The sequence below is a fragment of the Hermetia illucens genome, chromosome 3 (genome assembly GCF_905115235.1).
Source record: "Hermetia illucens chromosome 3, iHerIll2.2.curated.20191125, whole genome shotgun sequence".
In the NCBI taxonomy this organism is placed as follows: Eukaryota; Metazoa; Arthropoda; class Insecta; order Diptera; family Stratiomyidae; genus Hermetia; species Hermetia illucens.
Genome location: NC_051851.1, coordinates 4,445,073 through 4,472,489, shown reverse-complemented (window position 1 = coordinate 4,472,489; position 27,417 = coordinate 4,445,073). Strand labels below are relative to the sequence as shown.

Genomic DNA, 27,417 nt, shown 5'->3' with positions numbered 1-27,417 from the left:
GCAATGTCTGATGGTACCACTGTAAGTCACCTGCAAAGTCATCCCGGATGGTTGTAATGACTTGTTCGATTGGGCGGTGATCATGGCTATCTTCGTTGGCCGGAGTTGGCCCAAAAACATAAAAAAAAATTGGTCAAACTGACCGTGTAGTCCGGTCTGCAAATACTGACGGTCCCCGTCGACACGCACTTGCACAACACTGTACTAACCAAGCTGGGAAATGAGGGCGGTTGCAGGGTCCTTTTGGACACTTAAGTCCTTCATGTGTCCTTAAATCCATACGGGGAATCGTGCCGGAAAAACAAACGAGGGAGCACCGTGTGGACCTATCGGGAAATAACGTGCGAAGCTACAACCGCACGAAAATACCAGAACCTGAATAACAAAAAAGGTAATGTTGCGGGAACCTAGAGGAAAACACGAACGAAGCTAAAACTGAAAGTAAAAACGAATCAGCACGACTGCGCGCGTGGAGCTGTGGCGCGGCAGGATTCGCAGCATTCGAAATTTATTTCGAATGTTCTCCGAGTGGTTCTGGATACGTGGCAAATGATGGGTTCGCTGCCGCGAGTCAGAATTGCAACAACGGTGGCGGAGTCTTCTGACAGTGTGAATAGCCGACACTTTCAATTTTCGCATTCGCCACTTGTTGAGCGGCCTCAGTCGCTGCAAATGAATTGCTCTCAGTTACACAAGTAATGGGATATGAGAATTTTGTTTTCCTTCATGGACAAATTCTTGCATAGGAACTAATGTGAATTTCTTTTCCTGGATCAATCCAGAGAATGTCAACATGATCCAACTAGGAGTCACAAAACAGTCAAACAACATCGAATTCTCGGCAATGGTTTTTTTAATTTTTAGATCCGTTGGCTGGGAGTTCGATCACCCAACGTTAAACCCGCCAGCAAGTGGTATAATTTTGCCGACTCGCTTGCCGACAGGCGCCTGATCAACTCGCTCTTGAGCTGCGTGTATGATGTCGACTTCACTACATCGGATACCAGAAGAATCGACTCTTCATCCAGGCCGACCACCGCAAAGTTGAAGCGGGTCGCGTCCGATGTGATTCCGGACATTTGGAACTGCGCTTCCAAATGTATGAACCACAGCTCCGGGTTCCGCCGCCAAAATGGAGGAACACGCACGGCGGGGGCGGTCACTTGTGGGTCCGATGGGCCTGCCGCGTTTTTGTTGTCGATCGACATCTTGACTAATAAAAAGGAAACTTCTTTTCGACGCGAGTGTTAAAACGAAAACGCAGTGAAACTGTTCTAACTACACGGCAGGCCGAACCCACAAATTCACGCACGTACAAAGAAATCACCACCGAAGCGGACACTTTTAAGCGCAGACCGAAACCACTTCCCAGAACTTCGCCCAGAGAGCGGACAACCAACCATGATCCGCACCTAAAACGCCTGAACGTCGTCTCTTGCAGCGGGCATACTATTTATTGATTTTTTTTAAATAAATAAATTCAACTAAAACAAATTAAAATTCAAACAACAAAATTCAACAAATTACAACAATGATTCGCTGCTGCGGCGGCGTTGGCGGCAACGGCTGCGGTGTTGATGGTGGAGGCAGCGGCGGCGTCGATGCTGGAGACGGCGAGCGTGGTTGCGGCGGCGTCTCTGGTGGCTGCGGCTGCTTCTCTGGTGGCTGCGGCGTCTCTGGTGGCTGCGGTGGCGTCTCTGGTGGCTGCGGCGGCTTCTCTGGTGGCTGCGGCTGCTTCTCTGGTGGCTGCGGCGGCGTCTCTGGTGGCTGCGGCGGCTTCTCTGGTGGCTGCGGCGGCGTCTCTGGTGGCTGCGACGGCGTCTCTGGTGGCTGCGGCGACAGCGATAGTGGCTGCGGCAGCGATGGTGGCGGAGTCTTCGGCTTCTGCCTGATAGCGGTGGCTGTTGAGATGAAGTCAATTGTGGCCTTAGAGCCGTGCCGCGATCGAGAAGGAAGATCCACGATGGATCACAGCCTCGATCGATGTTTTGCCTACCCCAGATGTTCCAAAGGCACGGTCTTTGGGATTCTCACCTTTCCTTGGCATCTTCAGGCCGTAAAAATGGAGGATGCTCCTTGGTAAATGTGGGTTCGCGAGAGTTAGGAAGAAGAAGGCGTCATCAGATCAAAGAACTATTTCGACACGACAACTAATACATTCAACCAAAAAGAACAAAATCATAAGTTCTAACTTTACGATGCCTTTCTTTAAAAAAAAATTGTGCTTCATCCCAACTGGGCACGTTTCCTGTGATCCTTTTTTAAGGAATGTTGTGAAGAGGCGGAGACGTGGCCTACCTTGGTCTTGTCAGCGGATTCCCGGTTCTCAACATCGATGACTCCCAAAGCGAGCATCAATCTCTTCGAAGAGGAACTTCACGATGGCAGGAGAGACTGAGAAATGTCTCTGCTTAATCGCTTTGTTGCAACACTTATAAACCTTAAGCCCTCCGACTCGAAAGGCGGAGAATTGCGAATGAAAGAATTGAGCCTTGCTCACTGAAGTGTCGTTAGTTGGTGTCGATTGAGGTACTCGACATTTTTAATTAATCAAACTGAAGGTGCAAATAAATCTTTTGCGAGTTTGAACTTGAGCACAAAATCAACGCCAAGGTGCAAATTTTACGTTACATCGCGATATGGGGGTAGGGGGACGATATTGATTCCGTCCGAGCTCGAAATGTGATGTCAGCTGACACTCTGCCTACTGTTAAGTGGCTAGTCACGTTGGATGTTTTGAGATCGGTACATAATCTCTCCCATTTGTACCAACCGTCGTCAATTATTCTTTGCGCAAACACTGAAGACAAAAAACATCAGCGGGTTAGGGTGGGACAGTCCTGAGTTGCCGTTGGCGTAGGGGATCAATTTACGGGAGGGAGTGGAATATCGTTGAGGAAGATGTTAAAATGTTTGGGGCCTAGAATAGATCCCTGAGGGACTCCTGGGGAGCGAAGTCCATTGAAGCCCATGTGCCAAGTTCTGTTAGAGTTGAAGTCTCCGAGAATTCTGAATAAGGGGAGGGAACAATTGGACTGAATTATTTTGTAAAAGAAGCCCTCTTTCCCAACTGAATCGAATGTCTTTTCGAGGTTTAAAGCGCAGGCTACGGTGCAATGCCTATTTTCCAGGTGGTTGAAGATATGGTCTTGCAGATACAGGATTGCCTGCTCGGTGGATCTGAGGTTTTCGAAGCCGAATTGATTAAGTGGAATGATAGGGGAGTAGTGTCGATTGAGGTGACTTAGTAAGATACCTTGGAAGATTTTTCCAATATTGGAAAGAAGAGGGATAGGCCCTCTTTGAGATCGCCCGCGCAACCCTTCTTAGGAATAGGAATAAGGAGGGCTGATTCCCATGATACCGGAAAGTGTCCGTTGTTCAGGCAGTTGTTGAGGATGGCGAGACGTTCACTGATGATAGGCGCACACTTCCGCAGGACAAAGTTAGAGATGCCATCGAGGCCCGAAGATTTTTTATTGTTGGACCGGGAGATTGGAATTTCGACTTGTTCTAGGGAGGTAAAGGAGGCGAACGGGCCTGTTCTGATTATATAAGCCGGGTAGGAGGAAAGTGGCAAAGGTAAGACACTTCCAAGCTCAACTTTTTATCGCTGACAGTAGTGGTGACCAACGAGTTTCAGATGGGGTTCGCTGGTGATTTGGCTCTGAATAAGTGGCTGAAATAGTCTACGCAAGCGGATATCTTCTTCTCAGGGGAGTGACACTGGAGGTTACCTATTTTTATCAGGGTGTGGTTCTCGTTAAGAGACGATTTTTTTTCTTCCAGCCAATCGATTAATTATTGCGAAAACTTGTGGGTCAGGTTTGAGGTATTTAAGGAGTTTCTTGTAAGATGCATTCAGTTCGGACCGAATAGCTCCATTGACGTTGCTGGAAAGGGGTTTTTGATGATCTCGGAGGAGAGACGGCAGCCAGCGTTGCATCTGTTCCGTAACTGGTGAAGTAATCGTTTCCTGCGCTGCAGTAGTCTGTTTCTATCGCGGACTAAGAGGAGGGTTGAGGGGGAAAGGCACCCGTATTTGTAGTAACCAGCTTCTTCAACTGGAGCGTGTATCAATTGTATCTGCCTTCGAGATTTGACTTTCCGAATGTATGTATCTAGCTCAACATTACAGTGGATGCGTGATTTGTCCAGGGAAGGGTCCAATGCACTGGCTAAGTCTCGTTGGAAATCATCCCAGTTTGTCAGATTGAAGGATCTGCTTTTTTGCGGATGGTGAAGGGAGAATTTGCTATAGATACAGAGAGAGGCTGAGGGCATGATGGCGGGAATGAGTTGCCAAAGAGGAGCAGCTAGTGGCACATGCTGAGAGATTGGACGAGATTATAAAGCTGTCTAGGAAAGAAGACCCACGAGGGAAAGATGGCACTCCAGTGTTAATGATGTCCGCGCTATGGAATGGGCCCGACTGAAATCAATCGAAGAGCACTTTGCCGTTTTCGTTGTTAACTAAGTCGTCCCAAGATACGTGCCTCGCGTTGAGGTCACCGCCGAGGATGAAGGAATCGAAACTGGTCGCAATTTCCCAGAGTTTGGCCCGAATGGGAGTGAGGTAACGACCTGTGCTGCCCGGGAAGTAGAGAGTGCCGATTAGGAGTCGGAGGACGCCTCCACCACTAATAGACAGTCTGTATGCCAGTGTAGCCGATTTGAAGCTATTTGCGCTCCCGATCTGACTAGGATGATTGTGCTTCTGCCCGCATCATTGCGGAAAATAATGAAACCAGGAGCATGTAGTTTTACGTTTTGGGTTTCCCCCAGTCTGGTTTCGTTAGGAGAGCGAGGTTAGGATCGGAATCCTCGAGGAGCTTGTGGAGAGCGAAATGTTTGTCTTTAGAAATGAACGAATTAGTGTTGATTGTGAGCACCTTTATTTTGGTTGTCTAACATGTGAAGAGGAATTGTAAGTATGCTTTGGGTTTGTCTTCAGGGGGGAGACGCAGATAGTTGTGATAGAAGTTAGAGATTGTGTTCCACAGAAAGGAGAATGGTATATTGAATAGGGTTTGGCTTCGATGAAGAAGCCCCTAGGAATGGAAGAATGTAGGGGCGATAAAGAGCTAAGGGTTTCGGGTGTTGCTCGCCCCCTGGCCACTGCGACGAAAGACGGGGTCAGTGAGGGAGAGGCAATCCAGTTGGCATGAGGCAGAGTGCTAGGTTGAGAGACACGAACAGACGAGGGTCTGACAAGGTTGGGGGAAAATAAAGCAGATCGGAAGTGCGGGACACTTTTGGCTCTCTCTGTGCGCTGGGTTGATTACAGCCTACGGAGGCACTTAGAGAAGTTAGCAGGGTGACCCAGTTTGCACATTTCAGGGGCGCCGTCGACTCCTTTTCGACGTTGGCTTTTACATTCGAACGGGGGCAGTCCCTGGAGGCGTGAGGGTCCGCGTACTTCACGCATTTGGGGTCGTATCCGCAGTTTGGGGACACGTGGCCAAATTGTTGGCAATTGAAACATTGGGTGACGTTCCCTTTTCTGAGTTTCTCCCAGCTAATCTGGTGAAAATTAGGGTATTTTGTTTAATGACTAAGTTGGCATCTGCCTCAGAGTTGAGAGTCACACGGAAGAGACTCAGATTGGCGTCATTGGCTCGTGATCACGGAGTGGAAAGCCTAGTTACGCGGACAGGCATAATCTGTGTTAACTCTTTGGGAGTGAATTCATACGACGAGATTCCTCTGCGGATGAGGGTCGGCTTCCTCTCCTCTTTCAGCGGAAGGAATGACCTTCCAGTTTCGTGATCTTGATTAGGTGGAGTAGTTCCTTATTGATATTGGCACAAATGGGCCGAACTTTGAGTCTGTCGGCCGGTAGGTTGGTAATTTCAAATTTGGTTTTTTTGCCTATGTTCTCGATGTTAAGGTCCAGAGCCCTGGCAGTCAATCCATACAGGAAAATCGGAGTGAGAAAGCTAATTCTATCATCTTTAACTAACGGTGGGTTGGTCGCGTCTGCAGATTTCGAGGTTCCGGGTGCGTGCGTGCGTAGCTTCGGGGCGATACTCGTTGTCAGAGAGGTTTTTGTTCGCTTAGGCCTCATTGTTGGAAATGCCCGAATCCGTTTGTTTTCGTTTCAAGACAGACATACCTGAAGCAAGTTTGAATTCGTCTTGGAATCATTGGATGTCATTGACATAGGAATTTGCTTGCGAGCGCCGGGCTGGTCCCCAGGAGGGAAGCTCTGGTGGTCGCGTCAATGATTATGGCAGGGTAGTCGTCACTAATCATTTACGTAACGGTCTTGTCGGCCAAATGGAGGAGTTGTGTGGTAATGCTGGAATGCCCAGTCAATGGGTGGCGGTAGTGTAAGCTGGTTCCGCGTCCTTTATACGTTGTGGTTTCGTGTCGCTCGAGTAAGGATGAGTTCCGCATTCGCGGCGCGAGGCTTGTACAGGTTTCACTTTGCTATCGAAAAGTCACGTGTATTAAAACTCTGACTGGCATTGTTTTACCGTTAAACCAGCTAAACAGCTGAATAACGGTGTTCGTAAACTTGGCGACATCCGAACATAGGCGAGAGCAATCGGCAGAACGAACCATTCGCTTAGGCGGACCCAAGCGAACTCAGCTCGGACGAATCCTCGCTAATCAACTTGCGCCTCCACACAAGTATGTGTTGACGGAACAATTCGGTGGGGTTTCTTCTTGGTCGTCTCTGGCCACTCAGGATGGTCTTTCGCCAACCTAAACGCGCCGTAGCAGAAACAGATTCAGGTAAAAAAAACTTCTAAAAATTGTTGGTAGAAAAGGAGGGCAGGAAAGAGAGAGGGAAGTGGTTAAATTGTGTTGCTAAATGGAGTGCAAAACAGGGTTCTTTAGTTTTAAGGTCTAACCGTTGGGGTAGGAAAAGAAGGATTTTAGGACGATTGAATTTTTTGCCAAATAAGAAAAAGGGGAACATACGGTGACTCTTTACATGAACTAATACGTGACAACCGAATCAGCAGAAGTGCTTGATCAAATTTTGGTGCGATTAGTAATGAAGCGGATACTGCAGACGATTAATCCACTTGAGGATAAGAGTTAAGCGCAGGGTAGGGATGATTTTTTTCAACACAGGCTAAACAGTAGGATTTGTTTGAACTTACGAAAGCAATTGAAGCGAATATCTCTTAGACAAACCAAATATGATAACAAAATTGCTAGATCGTATGTTACTCGATGGCACCCATCCAAGTCAACTTAGATCAACCGATCCCACTATCCTACCCTGCCGAATCCGCTCTGTTAAGATTGTAGGCTTCGGATTATATTTTGGCCCAAAGAGAAGTGATGGATCCGCTTGGAGTAAACCCCTAATCGATTAGTATAGGATGCATCCCTTGAATCATTCTATTAGGTTGTTGCAAATGAAATAGCCGTTTTGGTACTAAAATTTGAAACGACTGTAAAGCTTACAAAAATTTATTTATTTAATCAAAATAGGTGTCAGTTGATCCAAAACACTTCTCCCAGCAAGATTCAAGAGCATTTATGCCAGTTTCGTAGAAGTTCAACTGTCGGGTGTTGACAAATTTTGACAGAATCTTCGTGCCTAAATTGTTTTTTCCGCCAAAAAATGATGCAAATGCTTAAAAAAGTGGTAGTCGGTTGGCGAAAGGTCCGGTGAATATGGTGTATGAGGCAGAGTCTCATACTACAAATCGTTCAACTTTTGAACCGTAGTTCTGGAAACATGACGTCGTGCATTGTCGTGAAGGAATATTGCATCGTCTCTGTTGACTAATCTCGACCGTTGAATACTGAATTTTTGGTGCATTTCCTCAAGTTGGGGACAGTATTTCTGTGGATTTATCGTTTCTCCAGGTGCCAAAAAAGAATAGTGGATAACACCAGCTGTAGACCACCAAACAGTCGCCATTACCTTCTTCGGATGGAGGCTCGGTTTCCGCATATGCTTCGGCGGCTCATCAGCATTTAGCCATTATGCTGATCTGTGGCGATTGTCGTATAATATCCACTTTTCATCACATGTCACTTCGACCCGAGTCTGCAAGGAACTCATCTGAAGTGGCTTCGACCACGAAGCCTCACCGGAGGTTATCTGGTACCATGGGAACCGGGACGGCTCTCTGAGAGCATATGCTCCAGGAGAATTCCCGGAGAATGTGTTCTCGGCCCGGTTATTTGTGGTTGGCCTCCTAGTGGGAGTTTAATGGTGGTTGTGGTTATGCCTACATCGCGGGCAGAGCTTTTCGGAGCTCAAGCGTGGAGTTGCGCTGTACAACTCGGGTGCCGTACCTCTTAGTTGCGGCAGAGGTGTTAGATAGGTATGAATGCTGAGCCTGCACACACTATCAACCAGGCCCGCTTTGTTTGCATGGCGGGGCTCTGATTGTGGTCCCAAAATCCGAAGAGGACCGTGGGATTATGCCTACGCGGCAGGTACACACGTTAAACCCCCCAGGACTTTCATCACATGTCACTATTCTGCGCAAAAAGAGATCGCTTCTGTTGCGGGAGAGTAAAGAACTGCAAATTTCCATTCGAAGCGTGGTGTTTTTTTCGGTAAGGGCATGCAGAACCCATTTGTCGAGCTTTTTCACCTTTCCAAGTGGTTGCAAGTGCCGCGAAGCTATCGAATGGTGTACGCCCAGTTTCTCTGCAATGTCTCCCACAGATTGACGTGTGTCGGATTCGGCTAGCAAACGCAGCTCGTCGTTGTTAATCGATGGTCCTGGATGGCCACGCGGCTCAATTTGAAGGTTTACGTCTCCTGACCGGAATTTTTCGAACCACCGCCGTGTGGTTCGTTCGCTTACCGTATCAGCTCCAAATGCGCTGTTAATGTTCCTGGTCGACTCCGCTGCTTTATGATCATACTCATACAGAAAAAGTATACGTTCTTGGCTCTTTTCCATCCTTTTTAAGGTTTTGTGTAAAACAAAACCTTATTAAAATCGATTTAATGTCTGTCTGTCTGTCACACGCACTTTTCTCCAAAACGGCTAAACCGATCCGAACGAAATTCGGTGGACAGATGGGAACTATGAAATTCCACGCATACAGCGAGTGGGATAAATTTAGGTGGAGTTTAAAGGGGGCTCTCCATACATGCAAAGGGGGGATTCAAAAATTTTTTTCATTTTTTTTATAGTCGTGTAGGGTATCAAATAAAAGGTCTCGATTTGTGCTTTCCGAAGCTGACATTAGTTTTGACTTGAATTGCAAAGTACATGAGTAAGGAGTCAAAATGTGTGCACTTGAAGTGAAACAGGACTCATTTTCGGAATCTGCCCAACCTAAAAATTCGAAAAAAATCATGGTGGTGCGCCTAGATGAAATCTAGGCCTTAAAATATGTCCCATTCCGATATCTGCTCAAATAAACTTACTAATAGTATGTTATTAACTTTTAGAAATTGCTGAAAAAAACACCTTTAAATTCATCCTAGGACTTCCGCATAGAGGACAATATTTCGTATATATGTGCTAAATTTCATGGAAATCTGGCCATTAGCGGCAAAGTTATAGCAGTTCAAACTTAACAATTTCGCGCGAATTAACTGCATACAGCCCTCAACCGAGAGACTGGAATCTGGCATGCAAAGTAGTATCACTGGAGCGAGTGAAATGGGTATTTAACTCGTTCCATAGATACAAGTCTGCACTTACACAGACGCAAAAAGCTTTCGACCGATCAGCCTAACGTCCTTTCTGCTAAAAGGACTAGAAAGACTAGTAGATCGCAAGCAAGCATTTACGGATGACCTAGCCGTAATAATTACCGGCAAGTTTGCGGATACAGTATGTGACCGCTTGAATGCAACTCTGCAGTTGGTGCCTCCGCAACGGACTCACGGTGAACGCTAGGAAGACTGGACTAGTTATGTTCACTAGGAACGTCAGGTGGGGCAGCTATACGCTACCCACCTTAGCAGGGGCGGAAATCCAGCTGGCACAAACAGTTAAGTATTTAGGGAGTACATTTCGACTCCAAGTTAACGTGGAAGCATCATTTCCAGGAACAATATCAGAAATCCTGCAGATTGCTCTGGTGCTGTAGGAATGCGATAGGTAAGACCTGGGGACTTTCACCTGAATGGATATACTGGATGTATACATCCATAATAAAACCCATTTTGATGTATGCATGCATCGTCTGGTGACCAAGACTCAACTTTGCTAACAGAAGGAAGCTGCTAACGCGGATTCAGAGACTGGGTTGTCTAAGTATTGCTGGAGCAATGAGTACTATGCCGACTGCGGCACTTGAAGCTATCCTAAATTTACCCCCCATTCACTTGGAGGTGAAACGGAAAGCGGCCAACGACGCATATAGGCTCGATACCATTGGGGCGTGGAAAGGCGGCCAATCAAACGGTCATGCGTCTATCTGGAAATTCCTTGAAAAACATCCGGTAGCCCTGATGCCGACCGATATAATGGTTTCCAGATTCGTCTTTGAAAAGACATACACTGTCGTAATCACCGAAAGAGAAGAATGGTGGACAAGTGGCGATGAGTCTTTTCAGATTACAGATCTAATAATCTTCACCGACGGATCAGTCATGGAGGATGGATCGGGTGCAGGGGTGTTCTCGGAGAATCCGATTATAGAACTGACGGCCATATTCCAGGCGGAGATATATGCCATTTCATTGGCAACAGAAGAATGTCTGCGACAGAAATGGAGGGGTCGCACCATTCGAATCTGTTCCGACAGTCGGGCGGCATTATCAGCACTAAATGGCAACAAGATATCAAGCCAGTTGGTATGGAGTTGTCATCAGGTGCTGCTGAAACTTGGCCGACTGAACGGAACATTCCTGATGTGGGTGCCGGGGCACTTTAACATCGCCGGTAATAAGGAGGCTGACAGACTGGCTCGCCGAGGGTCTGGTGGGTCCAGAACCAGCTCTTGGAATCCGACCATCTACTGTCAAGTCTACTCTGAAGGGTGAAATTGCAAGGATTCACGCAACCGAATGGAGAAATTTAGACTCTTGCCGGCAAGCGAAAATCCTTGTGAAGGAGCCTAGGGCCACTAGAGTGGCATTTTTGTTGTCCCTTAAGAAGTGGGACATGAAAACCCTAGTAGGGCTATTGACGGGACATTGCCCCTTAAACTTCCCTATGGAAAAAATTGGGGTAGTGGTTTCGGCTGTGTGCAGCCAATGTGAGGAGGAGGAGGAGACGGTCCTGCACTTTCTATGCAGCTGCCCGGCATCCTCAGATCTCAGACGAAGACACCTTGGCAAGGTTTTCTTCAATGAAGAATCTGCACACGCTCTGCCTCTGGAGAATGTTCTAAGATTCGCTAAAGCCTCCGAACACCGTAGGCGGGAAGCCATTAAATAGGCAACTTACGGGGATAGTACAATGGGCCTAACAATGGCCTGAGTGCTCGGAGCTGCGGCTCCCCCCAGTTAACTAAACTAAATCGCTGAGTTCTGGCAATGGCAGTAACCTGCCCAAAACTGAGCGATTTCAATATCTCGGGTCAATGCTATAAGCCAATGGAGAACTACGTTATGCTCCTCACATAGGGAAACGCAAAACCTTTTATACCTGAAGCGTCAAGCTTCCGGTTTCCCGACTTGTTTCCTTTTTATTCACTGTTATTACAACGATGGTCAAAACTGAAATGACTCCTTGATTAAATGTAGGAGTGTTTATACTTTATTATCCGACACCAACAGCACCAACTGGTGATGGTTTGATACAGCAAAATCGCAACTAACTTCACTTGATTGCCAAATCGGCCATTTTATGTGCAACAACCTAATATTCTACCCATTGGAATGGATAGAATAGAATAGTTTACGTGAGCGGATCGAACAAGGGCCCCAAAAATAACAATCGAGTTCCATAATTTATTTCACTATTATTTTATTTGTATTTTCTTTCATTTGTTGCTGATGTTTTTCAATATTTAGGTAATACGTCACAAATTCTGGGAGTGCTCCACAATTATCAATATATTTAATGTATTTTTTTCATCTTTTTTTTTCTTGATCATTTTACAATTAGTTATTTCGAACAATCATGTACATTTGTCTCATATCAGCTTATGGTTTATTATACATCTATAATAAGGGTATTTGTATCATACAAGGTTTTCATCGTGTTTCTAAACTGACGTGACTACATAAAGCACTTAGTTACAGATAAATAAAAAAAACAAGAAGTCATAACAAAAAAAAGAGTCAATTAAAAACCGAAGATGTCCTTCGTAACACCGAGACGACGCAGTGACTTTAGAATTACAATTAATTAATCTGAAAAGCAGAGCGGGTTCTCAGGATTAATTTCATTTCATTGCCTATGGGCACGAGAGAGTGAACGTCTGCAAATGAGGATGCAACATGACACGAACGTCGACAAATTTGCTAGTTACCAATGGTCCGGAGGCAAGTGCAAAAGCGTAATTCCTAGTAGCATTGATGGTTTATTTGGATTACACAATGCGTTTAGATTACAACGACTAGAATGCTAAAAAAATACCTAAAAGTAGAAGAACCATTCCGATTTTGTTTGTTTATTAAAAAGATGAAAATGAAAAGTTTTGGGAGTCAGTTCTCCTTACAGTTAGTGATACTTTATTAGTACGCACACGCAACATTGAGCACTTTGGGTGTCCTGAAATTACATTGGCGAAACTTGTTCAGAATTTTCTACGTTCCCGGGGGGAATGTGCAATACACGCTCTTAATTTCCTAATGGATTATCTACGGTGGTATAATATCACAAGCGACTGGGTAGGTATGTTGTGCGCAAACTATGAGGACTCAACCGAGGATGGTATGACCCCATCCATGGTAGTTAGTACAAAAAAAAAAACGCAATTGCATGCTGACCTACAGTTGTCTCCATCACTCTGACTTTGATTGCTTAATCTAAAACAGCTCCGAATACTCAAAAAAAGTGTAAGGAATGCAATGGAATATGGGCAAACACACGCAAGTGTGAGGTGGCAGACAATCCACACTGTTTCAACTAAAATTCACTAAAGCTCTGCTTTTTATGTTAGTAAAATACTGTGTTTATTTTATATAAAAGGCTACTTCGTTTTCATAGCATTTATTAGGTGGATTTTTTACTTTTTACCATTGAAACCCGAAATATTTAAGGGGACTTGTACCAGGTGTACTCCTAATTAATTTCCGGTTTTTTTTTGTGAATAGAACAGATAATTCCAAGGGAACCGTAATAGTTATTTTATTCGAAATATTTCTACATCGCTTTTTACACATTTCTCCGTATGTCTCTCACACGCTAGTAGAATTGACTGTCTTTGGAGTTCAACCATTCAGTGAGCCATTTCCGCAAATTTTCGGAGGAGCCGAAGTGCTTCTCAGAAAGTGCGTGGCTCAATGAGGCAAAGAGGTGGTAATCCGATAGGGCCAGGTCTGGTGAGTGAGTCGCATGGTTAAGCACCTCCCACTTGAGTTTTTCCAGCGTGTCGTGAGCGACTTTCGAGTTATGCGATGGTGCATTGTCGTGAAGCAAAATCACCTTCTTCTGTCTTTCTCGGTATTCTCGGTTCTCCGCAATCGCTCGGCTTAAATCTTTCATTTGCTGCTTGTAGCGAACGGCGTTCACAGTTTCACTAGGTTTCAGCAGTTCAAAGTAGATCACATCGGTCAGGTCCTAGTATGATCTTCCGACCGTAACGATTTGGTCGTGCCGTCGATGTCGATGCTTCACTTAGACTCACTCACGATTTGTTGCGTTTAAGGTTCTCCAAGACAATCCTATTTTCGTCGCCCGTAACAATTCGATGGAGAAAAGACCTTCTTTTGTACCGTTAAATCAGCATTTCACACGTCACTTTTCGGTTCTCCATTTGTCTCTCGGTCAGTTCATGCGGCACCCACTTTCCACACTTCTGAATTATTCCCATGGCTCGCAGACGTTTCGAAATTGCTTGCTTTTGAACTCCCAACGTATCTGCAAGCTGTCGTTGCGTTTGCGTGCTGTCTTCATCCAATAATGCTTGCAATTCGGCGTCATCAAACGATTTTCACTTGCCGGAGCGTGCCCCATCGTTTAGGTCGAAATCTCCATTTTTGAATTGTCGAAACCACATTTCACATGTTCGAAGTGTTCATGCACGATCGCCATAAACTTCCGCAAGTGCACAGTGGCTCTCGGACACTTTTTTTTCCTTGATTGAACATGAAAAGCAATACATGGCGCATATGCTCGAAATTCGGTACGTAATACGACATATTTGACGCACAATAAAAACTTGCTGGAGGTAGCTTTTGGGGAAACTGTAGTGACCGCGGCTTCGCGACGGAAGCGGAATCTCATTCGCCTCTTTCTGAATTAATTTGCTCAAATAATGCATTTCATAATGTGCAATTTCCCTAATGTTTGCCGCAGATTGCACATTATGGAATGCATTCGGGCGAATTAATCTTGACAGAGGCGAATGATTTGCTGCATTCGCCGGCGCATGCGTATGTTGCCGCAACGTGAACTGAGAGAGTTCAAGGTAACACATCGTTCAATAAGTCCCGGGACTAACGTAGAAATGGCGCTAATAATGCCATTTATATACCAAGGTTCAGAAGTACCAACCTTCGGATAAGATGTGTCAAAATTTGATGTAATTCGAAACATAACCAAGAAAGCTATAGTGGTTAAACTGACGCTACCTTTGCAATCGTGAAAAAATGGACCAAAACGAGTTTCGTGTGTTGATAAAACATTGTTTTCTAATGGAGAAAAAACACTGTTCAAGCTGAGCAATGGCTTGAAAAACGTTATCCGGACTCTACTCCGTCGAAAACAACCATTTGTCCGTGGTTTTCGACGTGAAACGCGGTCGTGCTGATACAAATGATGCGGAACGTTCGGGTCGGCCAAATGAGGGAGTAACTCCCGAAAACACCAAGCAAGTATTGAAAATCGTGATGGGTGACCGCAAAATGAAAGTGCACGAGATAGCTAAGATGATGAACATATCAACTGGTAGTGCATTTACTATTTTGCAACAAAAATTGGCTATGAAAAAGGTTTTTTCCAAATGGCTGCCGCGTTTGCTCACAATGGAACAAAAGCAACAATGTATCAATGATTCGGAGTGCTGTTTGGCACTGTTTACTCGCAATAAACAGGATTTTGATGAACATGAAACATGAAACATGGATTCACCATTTCACTCCGGAATGAAGTCGGCAGTCAGCTGAATGGCGTACGACCGGTAAAAGCCGCCCGAAGCGGCCAAAAACACAACAGTCGGCCGGCAAAGTGATGGCGTCCGTATTATGAGATGCGAATAGTATAATCTTCATTGACTACCTCGAAAAAGGAAAAACCATCAAAAGCGACTACTACATGGTGTTATTGGATCGTTTGAAGGTCGAAATAGCGAAAAAAACGCCCACACATGAACAAGAAGAAAGTCATCTTTCATCAAGACAACGCACCGTGTCACAAGTCAATCAAAACGATGACCAAATTCAACGAATTAGGCTTCCAACTGCTTCCTCATCCTCCGTACTCGCCGGATCTGGCCCCCAGCGACTGCTGGCTCTTTGCGGATTTCAACAAGATGCTCCAGGGAAAAAGATTTGGCTCAAATGAGGAAGTGATCGCTGGTACTGAGGCTCATTTTTAGTCAAAAGATAAATCGTTCTACAAACATGGCATTGAAAAGTTAGAGAAGCGTTGGAATGATTGTATAACCCTTGAAGGAGATTATGTTGATGAATAATAAAGAATTTTGCCGATAAAATGTTGTTTTCATAGTTAGTCCCGGGACTTATTGAACGATGTGTTAACGTAGCGGCAGGCGAAGTGGTGCTGGGAAAAAAGGCGAGAGGCCGAAGGCCGATGAGTCTGTCTTGAACTGTTGGCGGGTGAATTAAGTCGTTTTTTTCGAACTGTTGGTGGGCGAATTGGGTCTTTGTTTTTGAACTGTTGGCGGGTGAATTAAGTCTTGGTTTATGAACTGTTGGCGGGTGAATTAAGTCGTTTTTTTTAACTGTTGGTGGGTGAATTGAGTCTGTTTTTTTGAACTGTTGGCGGGTGAATTAAGTCTGTTTTTTTTTGTTGTTCCGGACAAAGAAAGCCTCCGGGACTGCTTCGAAGACTAACCGTGACGCGGTTTAAATTAATATTAATAATCGAAAATTATATAAGGCCTACAAATAAGTTCTGTCGGCTTTCACAATAGATGGCGTAGCTTGTTTTTTATTCCATTGATCCACATTTCCAAACATTCACCGGAAAGCTACTGTCAATAGGCATAAACGTCAGTATAAATTATTTAATTGAAATGTAAACAACAATACTTTTTTCATCAACGAAAATGGCCAATTTTGTACCAAATGTGTTTTTGCGGGGATTTCTACTTCATTATTTCAATATGAAGAAAAAAGCAACCGAAAGTCATCGTATTTTGGTGGAAGTTTATAGTGACCATGCTCTATCTGAGCGAACGTGTCAGAGGTGGTTTGGACGGTTCAAAAGTGGCAATTTTGACTTGGAAGACGAAGAGCGCGCCGGACGGCCAACAATTTTTGAAGATGAAGAATTAGAGGCATTGCCCGACCAAGATCCATCCAGCAAGCCATTTCCCACCGTTTAAAAGCAATGGGAATGATCCGAAAGGTCGGAAATTGGGTTCCGTATGAACTGAAGCCAAGAGACGTTGAATGCCGTTTTTTCACGGGCGAACAACTGCTCCAACGACAACAAAGGAAGGGTTTTCTGCATTGAATAGTTACTGGCGATGAAAAGTGGATCCATTACGATAATCCCAAGCGTCGGGCAACGTGGGGATACTCCGGCCATGCCTCATCATTCACGGCCAAAGCGAATATTCATGGCGAGAATATCATGCTGTGTATATGGTGGGACCAGCTGGGTGTGGTATACTATGAGCTGCTAAAACCGAACGAAACGGTCACGGGCAAACTCTACCGACATCAAATGATGCGTTTGAGCCGCGAACTCAAGAAAAAACGGCCGCAATACCAGCAAAGGCATGATAAATTTATTTTGCAACATGACAATGTTCGTCCACATGTTGCACAGCCCGTTAAAACATATCTAGAAATGTTGAAATGGGAAGTCCTACCCCACCCGCCGTACTTTCCAGACATTGCTCCTTCTGATTACTATTTGTTCCAGTCGATGCAGCATGGCCTGGCTGACCAGCACTTCTCCAATTACGGATAGCGGCCAGGCCAAGCCGGCCAATTTTTGGCGCGATGGTATCTATGAATTGCCTGAAAGATGGAAGAAAGTTGTGGCTAGCGATGGGCAATACTTTGAACAATGAATGTATAACCAACTTTTCACAATAAAGCTTCAAATTTAAAAAAAAACCGACAGAACTTATTTGTAGGCCTCATAACATTCGCGGAAATAGAGTGTTACATCAGAAAACAGCAGAAGAAAGGCGAAGAGGCGGCTCCAGTGGATGTGAAATTTTCGGGGAGGCTTGCCCGCAACAACACCTTCACCTAGGGGATTTGGTAGAGTTGTTTTCGCATTTGTTTTTTTTTGAATACGCAATACAATTGCTGATTTGTGAGTAATTCTTGCGTAATTTGAGGACTTCCTCCCTCTCTTTTCCACCTTGCTCCCGCGGAACTTGTATAAGGGACATCCTCAAAAATGACAAACTGGCCTGAAGATGTCAAGGAAGGGTGGGAGCCTCAGGGGCCGCGCCTAATTCAAGATCTGAGACGGAAGAGGCAATAATCGGGGCTGTAATCCGTTGTGGATCTTCCCTCCTTGATCGCGGCACTCGGGTCCGGAGACTTACGGCTCCACGCGCGCGGTCGAGCCTTTTTTTATTTTCCAATTTTAGTTCGCGTTCTGGTTGCTATTCCATAGGCCGTCGCGAATTCCCTAGTATTGTCTATTTTGGAATCCGGTGCGGACCCACACGCATCGGAATAGACACGTTGATTTTGTAGTAATGAAGCGTGAGGGATCAAAGCGCTCAAAGGACTCCTCCACATTCCCGAGCCTGGCTAGCACAGAAGCGTGCAAGAACGGGTCGAGCGAGCACTTTGATGGAGCTTCAATCTTTGCGGGCGGACCTTTACGGTCAACTTAGCCATTTTTTTTAGGTTTCTGGGATAGCTCTGCCTCCTAGGTCGTTGTCGGCCACTTAGGATGATCGCTCTAATCATTCTACCCACTTAATTTCCTTACAAAACGTCAACGCAGTTTAGACACTCGACAACAACTAAATAAAATGACAGGTATGTGTGACCAACGGCGACACAAAACATAGAACGCCATTTATCGAAAAACACCGGAGATTAATTAGGAGTACACCTGGTAAGGACAATAGCTTGCCCTTTGTGCGCAAGGGACTGAAGTAATTGAAACTTGCGCGATATCAATAACTTGGAAAAAAGGAAAGTAAAATGGAGAAAAAAGGAAAGTAAAAGGGAGAGAAAACGCAATAGCACAAAATAAATAAATAAAACAAAAGATCTTCATTAATCAAAACATTTTTGCCGCCGGTCGTTTTCTTTCTAGTTACTGTTTCGCAGCAAGGCAAAATACAAAGTGGAATGTCTGACCCGCAGACAAGTTTACTTGACATTGTTCCAGTTACGATAATACTTTTTTCAGTTCAATTCCTTTCATCGTTCTATTCTAACTAACACTTTCGTGACAATCCTGATCATTTCATTACAAAGATGAAAACATGAAAACGTATTTATCCAGTCCCGCAGGACATATTTCTAGATTCATTCAAAGACCGATCCGGAAGTCTAATTGATGTGTTTTGTGAAGCAAATATTGGCGGACAAGTTTTTGTTTTTCATTTCTAAATTGTTTGTTTGTTTTGTTTCTCTTCTTTCAAGTTCTTTTCTTTTCTGTTGAGAATGCATTTGTGTATATTTCTTTACAAATTCATTATGTAAAATCAGTAACAAAAATTGAATTTAACGCGGATTAGAAAATGGATGAAAATAAGTGAAACCGATAATTGAAAAAAGTATAATTAGAATCAAAAGAAATGGCAACCTCTCACGAGTTATCGGAGAGGTGAAACGGAAATTTCACGATGGACGACAACTTGTTAGCTTCCTAACCGATATGCAAGATACTGATTTTCGAGACCGTCGCTTACTTGAACTGTTGCGCTTTTTCTTGGTGTTTGGCACCGATGTAGATGATGATGAGTTTCTCAATTGGGCCGCGTGCGTTGCCGCCTGGCGGGCAAGCTCCTCTGTAAGAACAACGAAACAAAAAACAAACAAAAAAAAAAATAGTTTGTTCAGATAAGACTTTAGTTTTGGAAAGAACTACTACGATTGTACTCACGATTCAAGTCGTGCTCGGTAAAGTAGACGTCCTCGCGTTCTGTCTCGTAATGATAAGCTTCTAGATAAGGCAGTACAGTTGAACAACGAAGTTCATCATGTTTCAACGGTGGGATAGGAATCGGTGGACCAGTTACTTTAGGCGCGCTTATGAACCATCTGAAACAGAAGAGTGTCGTGTTAAATGTAAGAAGGGGAGGAAAATAATGGTCGCATAAGTTGTAGTGGTCGCGACTTCGTTACGGGAGTGGGATTCTATTCGCCTTTTTCGGGATTAGTTTGATTAAATAATGCATTCCATAGCTAGCGATCAATTAAATTTCGCCGCATATTGCACATTATTGAATGCATTCGGGCGAATTGATCATGACAGAGGAGAACGATCTGCTGCATCCGTCAACGCTGCTGCACATCCCGCTCGTAACTTAAACTCAAGAGGTTCAACGGCAAAGTTAACGTGACCGGTTGATCGAGAGACAGCTGATGAGCAGAGGAGATCATTTTTGGTTGGTTGTGTTGGAAGTGAATGACAGTTCTGTTCTTTGTGCAACAAACTTAGAGGAAGGATTTTTGGACCGCGGTGGATCGAAATCACGAGATTTTATTGTGAGATTGTCATTTCGGGCGCATTTGCTTTTCTGTAAATATCTCGTATTTCTTTTACATAACTTCACGAAGAGATGGAAGAACGGGGGGATTCGTTGAACATTGTACGGACGGATCTAATCCGCTAAATTTCTGAAAAAGCAAATTTTATTTCGGATCGCTAAGGAGCAGTTAGGTCATCATCCTTTGTGAAATTGAGCTTCTCGGATTTCTAGGGGTGCCACAATACAAAGGAGAATGTGCGTTTTTCGCAACGGATTCACGTCAACGGGAGAATTGCTTTTGGTTTTCCGCGATTTTCCTTTTTCAATTAAGGAAATGTTATTTAAAGAGGTTGCTCCTCGGAGGACTTTTCCATAGTTAAGTATTGAATGCAGTTTTCTCTGATTTTTGATGGATTTTATAGCCTGAAAACTTTCAAAGTTAGCAATCGAGCATGATGAAAAAAAAATAGGTATAAAGGTTTTGTGTTCATCTGTGGAGTCTGAACCGGATGCGACACACGCGCCATTGTCGTGATGCAAGCAACTGCTGAACCCACCCACTGAATCGCACACGACACACGCGCCACCGTTGCGGCACAAGCAACTACTTAAGCCACGCTCTGAGCCGGATACGACTCATGCGCTACCGTCACGGCGCAAGTAACTGCTTTTGCCAAACAGAATTTTCTAGAGTGACGTTGCCACCTTGTGACTGATCAATGTCACGTGTCCGCCTCACTCCTAGCAAAACGGACGCAGCACGGACCAGTCTGAGTTTGACCATCGAAGAGCACTCGCGCAATTCTTGTTCCGTCGGCCATTTTAGGACTGGTAGGCTCCATTCAAGACTTGTTAGAAATAAATCGTTTTTTTACGGTAAATGGCCACGTTTCTTTTTTTTATTTTAGAGAAGGACTCGAGCCAGGATAGCGGCTCATCCGAATGCAATAAAAAACAGCAAATTCCAAGTGCCGATCATTCGCGAGTATACAATATAGAAGCAATACTCGAGTGCCGGCCATTGGCGTGGGTATAACAAACAACAGGAATTCCTAGGCATTTTCACACGAAACAAAAGAAGATTCCGTGTTCCTTCGGCACGAATTTTTTTCTTGGTTTGCCTAGTCGCCACGTGGTACGGAACAAACTGCCTACAACGCGGCGGATAATGACGGCCGCGTCCATTTGCAACGTGTCGCAAAAGCATCTGCGCAAAGTGCAGACATGCGACAAGCAGCGGAGAAGCCCAGCGGAGGCGGACGCAATTGCCATCTACAGATTTGGCGCGCACGCTGTTAAAATCATCGCAGTCGACTCATCGGACAAACACGAAGATGACGTCCAACGAATCCTCAAAAGGAGACGCATCAGCAGCAGCCGACAGATCAATAAGCCACGCTGGCTTTCGAGTCGATCGCTAACTGCCGCTTGCCTAAATTTTAGAAGCTATGGCTCCAGCAGATCGAGGCGATATTCAATGTTAATAAGGTATGCTCCGATACTAATAAATATAATACGATTTAGTCGTATTAATCCTCGACCCGGTAGTCATCCAGGAGATCGCGGATGTACTTCTTACTCCGCCGGCAAACGGGAAGTACGAAAATCTTAAGGCGACAATCCTAGATCGCCTTAAGATTCAGCGGACCGCCAGCTACACAAACTCCTCACGGAGCTAGAATTGGGTGATAAACAGCCATCGCAGCTCCTACGATACGCCGGAAATGCGACCACAGAAGACGCGCTTCGTGTAAAATGGCTAGACATGCTTCCATCCTAAAAGTGCTAAAAGCCTCAAACTTGGAAGAACAGGCCACGCTCGCAGACGAGCTCATCGCGACAGACCCGTCCGTTTCGATCGCTAGTACGCCGCCGCCTGCCTTAACAACATCTTCAATGAGATCTTCGTGCTCTGCCGAAAATGACCCAGCTGCTCGGGAGCTAGCTGCTCTTCGTCTCAGCATAGCACAACTCATCTCCCTCACGAGACAGAGCCTGCAGGTACGAACCGCATTTCTGGACGACCCACCACCGTATCGCGGGCGCTCTCGAAGCAGGGCAACCAACCGCCAACGGATCAGGGCCTTCAAGTGTTTTAGAGCACTTCATTCAACAATGTAACGATACGCTACAGGATTACAGTACCATGTAGGAGCCAATGTGATCAGCACTGTGCTTGCCCGAGATTGTTACCCTGATTTGACTCAGGTACTCATTCACAGCTGAGTCAAATACTCCCGAATAAAAACAGGAAACCTCTAGTTCCACTCCCATGAGGAAAAAAAATTTGCCTGCGTAGACTACTTCAGCCACTTATTCAGAGCCAAATTGCCCGCAGACCCCATCTGGAACTCGGTAGTTGTCACTTCTGTCTTTAGCTCCCAACAAGAAATTGAACTTGCAATCATCCGGTCCAACAATAGGAAATCATCGGGTCCTGATGGTATCTTCAACTTCATCCTGCGGAAGTGTGCGCTCACTATCAGTGAACGTCTCGCCATCCTCTTCAACAACTACCGGGCACTTCCCTGTATCCTGAAAATCAGCTCTCTAATACCTATTCTTAAGGGGTGCTCTGGCCCTTCCCTTATTTAGAGTACTCGTAGACTTCACCTCCAACAGAATTTGTCACGTGCGCTTAGACGTACTTCGCTCCATCGATTTCCTCGTAGACTCAGGAGTCCCTCAGGAATCCAACCTCGGCCCCGGCCTTGATTAAGTTTTTGCGTTTTTCACTCGTCGTTTGATAACAATGCGGCAATCGTCAAAGTGGCGGTACGAGTGCGAAAGCTGAATCACTTGCTGACGGAGCTCACCTTAGACGACCGCTCCCCTAGCCAACTACTGCGTGAAATAAAGCAGTAGGGTGGGGATAAAGTCGGGGTTGCGCTTCTGAAGTCGCTGTGGTTGCAGTGACTCCCAGAGAATAGCCAGGCCATTGTGGCCTGGCTCCGGATTTTTCGAGGTGTTGGCAAATACCGTGGATAAAATTCACGAGGTGGATGCGCGCCCCGTGGCCAGTGAAGTGTTGCCGGAGGCCGCGAGCCAAATTTCTGAGCTTCAGCAGACTGTGGCATTCCTCGCGGCTACCGTCTCTAAGCTAGCGGCTCCAATGGGAGCTTTGCGTTCGGGAGGTGGATGCCGAACCCGTTCGCGGTCTGTTACCCGAAAAGGACGATCTTCCCGCAACTTAAAACGTTCAAGGATCTGCGAAAGCTTTTGGGCACGTTAAACTTCTATCGTCGTTTCTTGCCCAAAGCCGCTCAACCTCAAGCGATCCTCAATGCCTATTTGTCTGGACGCAAAACCAAAGGCTCACGAGTGATTTCGTGGTCTACAGGGGCCGTCCAAGTATTTGAGCCAGCCAAACGACAGCTGGCGGACGTTAGACTCCTGGCATTCCCTCAATCTGATGCACTCCTAGCTGTTTTCGCCGATACTTCAAACAACGCGGTAGGTGCTGTCCTTCACCAAAATATTAACCAAATCTGGTAGCCGTTGAGCTTCTTTTCTAAGAAAATGAATACAGCTCGACCGAATTACAGTACCTATGATCGTGAGCTATTAGCTGTGTATATGGCAATAAAGTACTTCCGGAACTCCCTAGTTTACAGTGTTCGTGGGCTACAAGCCTCTTACCTTCAGGTTTAAACAGAAGCCCGACAAAGCGTCCCTTCGTCAATTCCGGCACCTAAACTTTATAAGCCAGTTTTCTACGGATATAAAACACGTGTCTCTTTTTCGACTCAACCTCCGAAATTCAGCGAACCTCTGAACAGGGACTTAGGCCGAATATTGCGGCTGCTTTTCGTAAGGAAGTTTTTCATGCAGTACATGATCTTGCGCACCCAGGTATTCGGATAACGAATCGGTTGGTCACAACCGAATATTTCTGGCCCTCAATGAATAAGGTTGTTAACTCCTGGGCCAGACAGTGCATCGCGTGCCAGAAGTGTGAAGTCACCAAGCACGTTCATCATTGGCCCTTGTGAGATTCGCATGGCTTCAAGTATTGTCTCACAATCATCACTAGGTTCAGGCGATGGCCTGAAACAATATCTCTGGCCGACATCCCCACACGATCGTGCGCTGAGGCCCTTTGTGGGGAATGGATCTCACACTTTGGAGTTCCAACCGAAGTCATTACTGATCAAAGAATGCAGTTAGAGTCTACCCTGTCCTCGTAGTTGGGCAAACTCTTGGGTTTCAAATGCTACGGGACGACTGTGTACTGCTCGCAATCTAATGGGATGCTGGAACGCTGGCATAGGACATAAAAGCTCCTATAATGATACACGATGACTATTCGTGGTCGCAAGTCCTGCCTTTCGTTTTATTTGGCCTACGTACAGCCTGTCGTGAAGAGTTTGTCGCCAGTTCCGCCGAGTTAGTATAAGGGGAGAATTTGAGACTCCTCAGCGATCCTATGTTCGATACCAGGTCAACCCTTCCCACCATTGGGCTTTTGCGCTTGCTCCGGAACACCGTGGCCAAATTAAAATCACCCCCACCATCCCGTCATTCTGCGATGAAGGCTAACACCCCCAAGAATCCGGGGGTCTGTACACACGTCCTGGTTCGCGTGGATACTTCTCGGAAGTCCTTGCAACCACCATATGAGGGCCCTAATGAAGTGTTGAACAGAGAGGAGCATTTCTTTAGGTTGGACCTCGACGGAAGGCCAAAGAATAACCCCGGGTCCAAGCTAAAGCATTTTGTCCCCGGGACTGAAATCTGATCTGCGCTCATTAATTTGGCGGGCCACGAGTCGGGTTTTATTGCTGAAACCCAGTATCAGCTGGAGGCGGGGTAATGTGAAGCTGCTTAGCAGAGATTCGTCTGTGCTCCACACCAGGTTAGCGAAACACACCACTTAAGCAAGCGCACGTCCTCAACCCAGAGTTACCTGAATCATTAGACGCAACAATATTCAGGAAACAAGGTCCGATTGCTGCTGCCCCAAAAAATTATCAAAACATATTTTCGGCCCGAGAACGAAGGCAGCTTCCCACCTTCGACAGTACTATCGCCGAGACCAACCACTACTCTACGCTGGGGCTCTTGTCACTTTCACCCGGATTTCTATAGAATCAAGACGTTTTGTATTATGTTTCGTCCAGGGCAGAAGCAATTCATCAGAGGCTGCCTCTGCCTTGGGAAGGCCGGAAGTAGCGATAGGTGGTAATCGCAAACAAGACATGAGTGCGAACTATATTGAAGTGAAATCCGTCGTAAGTTCAGACCTAATCCAGGCCGAAGTGATTTTTTTTGTTGAGGATGCTGGGAGTCCTTAGACCGCACCCACCACTAGCAAATTGTTGACAAAAAACAAGTTTCCATTGCGATAAATTAAGAATTAACGTAAACTTACGATTGATGTCGAATCTGCTGTATCGTCAGTCGACTCATCGGTTCTGATTGCAGCATCCCTAAAATCAGCTCGGCGAGCGTCTGGTCCAGTTCGTACAGCCAATCAGGAGCTTGCCATTGGCTCTTCCCTATGTTCTCCAAAAGCCTATAAATATTGTCACCTTCGAAGGGATACAGTCCCGTCGTTATATTATACCTGCAACAAGGAGTGGGCAATCAGGATCAGGTCAAACCTGCCCCCCCCCATCCGCAACTACTCACAATGTCACTCCGCTGCTCCAAATGTCCACCTTAAACCCTGAGAAACTTTCATGTCCGTTGGCAATTTCGGGCGGCTGGAAGGCAGGCGAGCCCTGCCCCGTTGTGCAAGTGTCGTCGACGGCGAACGCGTCCAGTTGTTCGGCCACGCCGAAATCTGAAATTTTGAGAGTGTGGTCGAGCGTCAGAAGGAGGTTGCCCGGTTTAATGTCCTTGTGAATGACACCACAGCTGTGCAGGTACTCTAGTCCGTTGATTAGTTGGCGGAAGTAGCGATGCGCCTGGAATAGTGGCAACTTCTTCTGCGGCGCATGGTCCAGCAGCTCCTGGAAGGCAGCGATTAATTGGGAGTGGCCTGAGGCGGGGGAGTGGCTACTTACCTGCAGACCACCGACGCAGTATTCCATGATCAGATACATCTTCTGTTTCTCTTCGTTGCAGAGAACGTCGAGCAGCTCCACCACGTTCTTGTGCTTCAACTTGCGCAGCAGCTGAATTTCCCGTCGAACGTTCTGCTCGCCGTTGGGGATCCGGCGGAGTTTCCGCTTTGTCAGAATCTGCAAGGGTAGGTTTAGCGGCCGGTTCGCCTGGGGACTGGGGATGGGGTACTTACTTTCACAGCCCTTCGGTTAAGAGTTTCCGAGTCCAGCACTTCCTTGACCTTCCCGTACGACCCTTCGCCCAGGATGTCGCCCATCACATACTTGCCGACCATTTTGCAGACCTTTTTCTTCGCTTGGTAGATGATCTCGGAGCTGTTGACGCGGTTGAAGAACATGTTGGCCGGGTCGGCGGTGGAGGAGAAGTCGAGGCGCTCGATCTCCTCGTCGTCGAGCCAAGTGACGGAGCTGTGCGGGTCGTTGAGCCCGCTCTCGCCCACCAGCCCGTTTTCCGAGTGGCGCGAGTCGGTGTAGTGCGGGTTGCCCAGCAGCAGCTCGGCTTCGCCCTCGTCTGCGATATCGTCCTGCGTCTGGCGGTAGACATCTCGCGATCGGCCACTGGGTTCCTCCATCACCGTGACTGTCATTTGACACGAATTAAGATCGCCTGACTGCGTGCGGCTCTTACGCACGAGGCGCGCGCCTGACTCGCAAGCGAGCTGCTCGGTTCGATTCGCTGCCCTTTTCACACGACACTGAATCGAAGCATTTTCGCGCTGCAAACGCCTTTGCCTTTTTCTCTGCCGTTACTTTCTACGTTTTTACGAGCGAATGGCTCGCCTGCAACTGGGCCACTGCAAAACTGATTTTCACTTGGGAATTTCCGATGAAAATGTGTCTATGGCGCGCCACCGAGTCCTGAGACAGTTAAAATGCTAGTTGGCTACCGTTTGGGGGATATTTTGATGCTAAAAATAAAACACAGAATTCAACCGGTTGACGGGCGAACTTTTCGGGAGGCAGCCATAATCACATGAAGATGGAAACGATTTTGACATTGAGACAATCTGAGAGCTGTCAAAATAGAACAGGGTGACTCGTCTGCGTGATGGGTTTCTTACAAAAGCTCTATTTAAGACAGCTCTCGTCATTATTTGAAAGTCGGGGATTTCCCAGTTGATGCGGTCGGGTCAGTTTAAAGTTAAAATGCCAGTAACCTTCTGATGTAGAATTTCGCTCCTTTATCATCGTGTTCCTATTTGTTCTTATTGAGCTAGAAAATTAGCTTGGATATTTCTGAAAGAGAAGGAAAAGGAAAAAGAAATGGATTAGATTCGGGAATGAGGGAGCACTTTTCGTCGATTGTATCGAATCCATCAAATAATCGCTATCCCGGGACATTAGCCAGGAATCCAGCTTGCGATAACACACATTCTACGATTAAGCCTGACAGAGCAATGGAGCTATGGGGTGGCGTTATTTTTGTCTTGCGGCACTGCATCAAAAACTGCGGATAGATTGTCGAAATCACTGTTTCGGAGTC

The 27,417-nt window shown here is 46.0% G+C and overlaps 1 protein-coding gene across 2 annotated transcripts; it reads right to left on the bottom strand.

Moving 5' to 3' along the window:
• Nucleotides 1-11,837: 11,837 nt before the first annotated feature.
• LOC119651004 (serine/threonine-protein kinase STK11) lies at nucleotides 11,838-26,922 on the bottom strand. Of its 2 annotated transcripts, XM_038054291.1 has the most exons (7): nucleotides 26,108-26,922; nucleotides 25,875-26,051; nucleotides 25,498-25,820; nucleotides 25,238-25,432; nucleotides 19,278-19,435; nucleotides 19,084-19,182; nucleotides 11,838-12,473 (listed from the first exon to the last, which is right to left on the bottom strand). In XM_038054291.1, exons 1-7 carry the CDS (start codon nucleotides 26,519-26,521, stop codon nucleotides 12,454-12,456), a joined length of 1,386 nt encoding a protein of 461 aa, XP_037910219.1. In that variant the 5' UTR covers nucleotides 26,522-26,922; the 3' UTR covers nucleotides 11,838-12,453. The 2 variants fall into 2 exon arrangements, with proteins under 2 accessions (XP_037910219.1, XP_037910218.1); XM_038054290.1 differs by lacking the exon at nucleotides 11,838-12,473 and having other exon boundaries at nucleotides 18,439-19,182.
• Between the last annotated feature and the right edge of the window lie 495 nt (nucleotides 26,923-27,417).

Excerpts from the sequence above, each read along its gene's own strand:
- LOC119651004 (XM_038054290.1), bottom strand. The coding sequence starts at position 26,521 with ATGACAGTCACGGTGATGGAGGAACCCAGTGGCCGATCGCGAGATGTC. Across the intron at positions 19,436-25,237 it reads CAGCAGATTCGACATCAATC|ATGGTTCATAAGCGCGCCTA; the intron begins GTAAGTTTACGT and ends CTTCTGTTTCAG. Across the intron at positions 19,183-19,277 it reads TACCGAGCACGACTTGAATC|AGGAGCTTGCCCGCCAGGCG; the intron begins GTGAGTACAATC and ends TTGTTCTTACAG.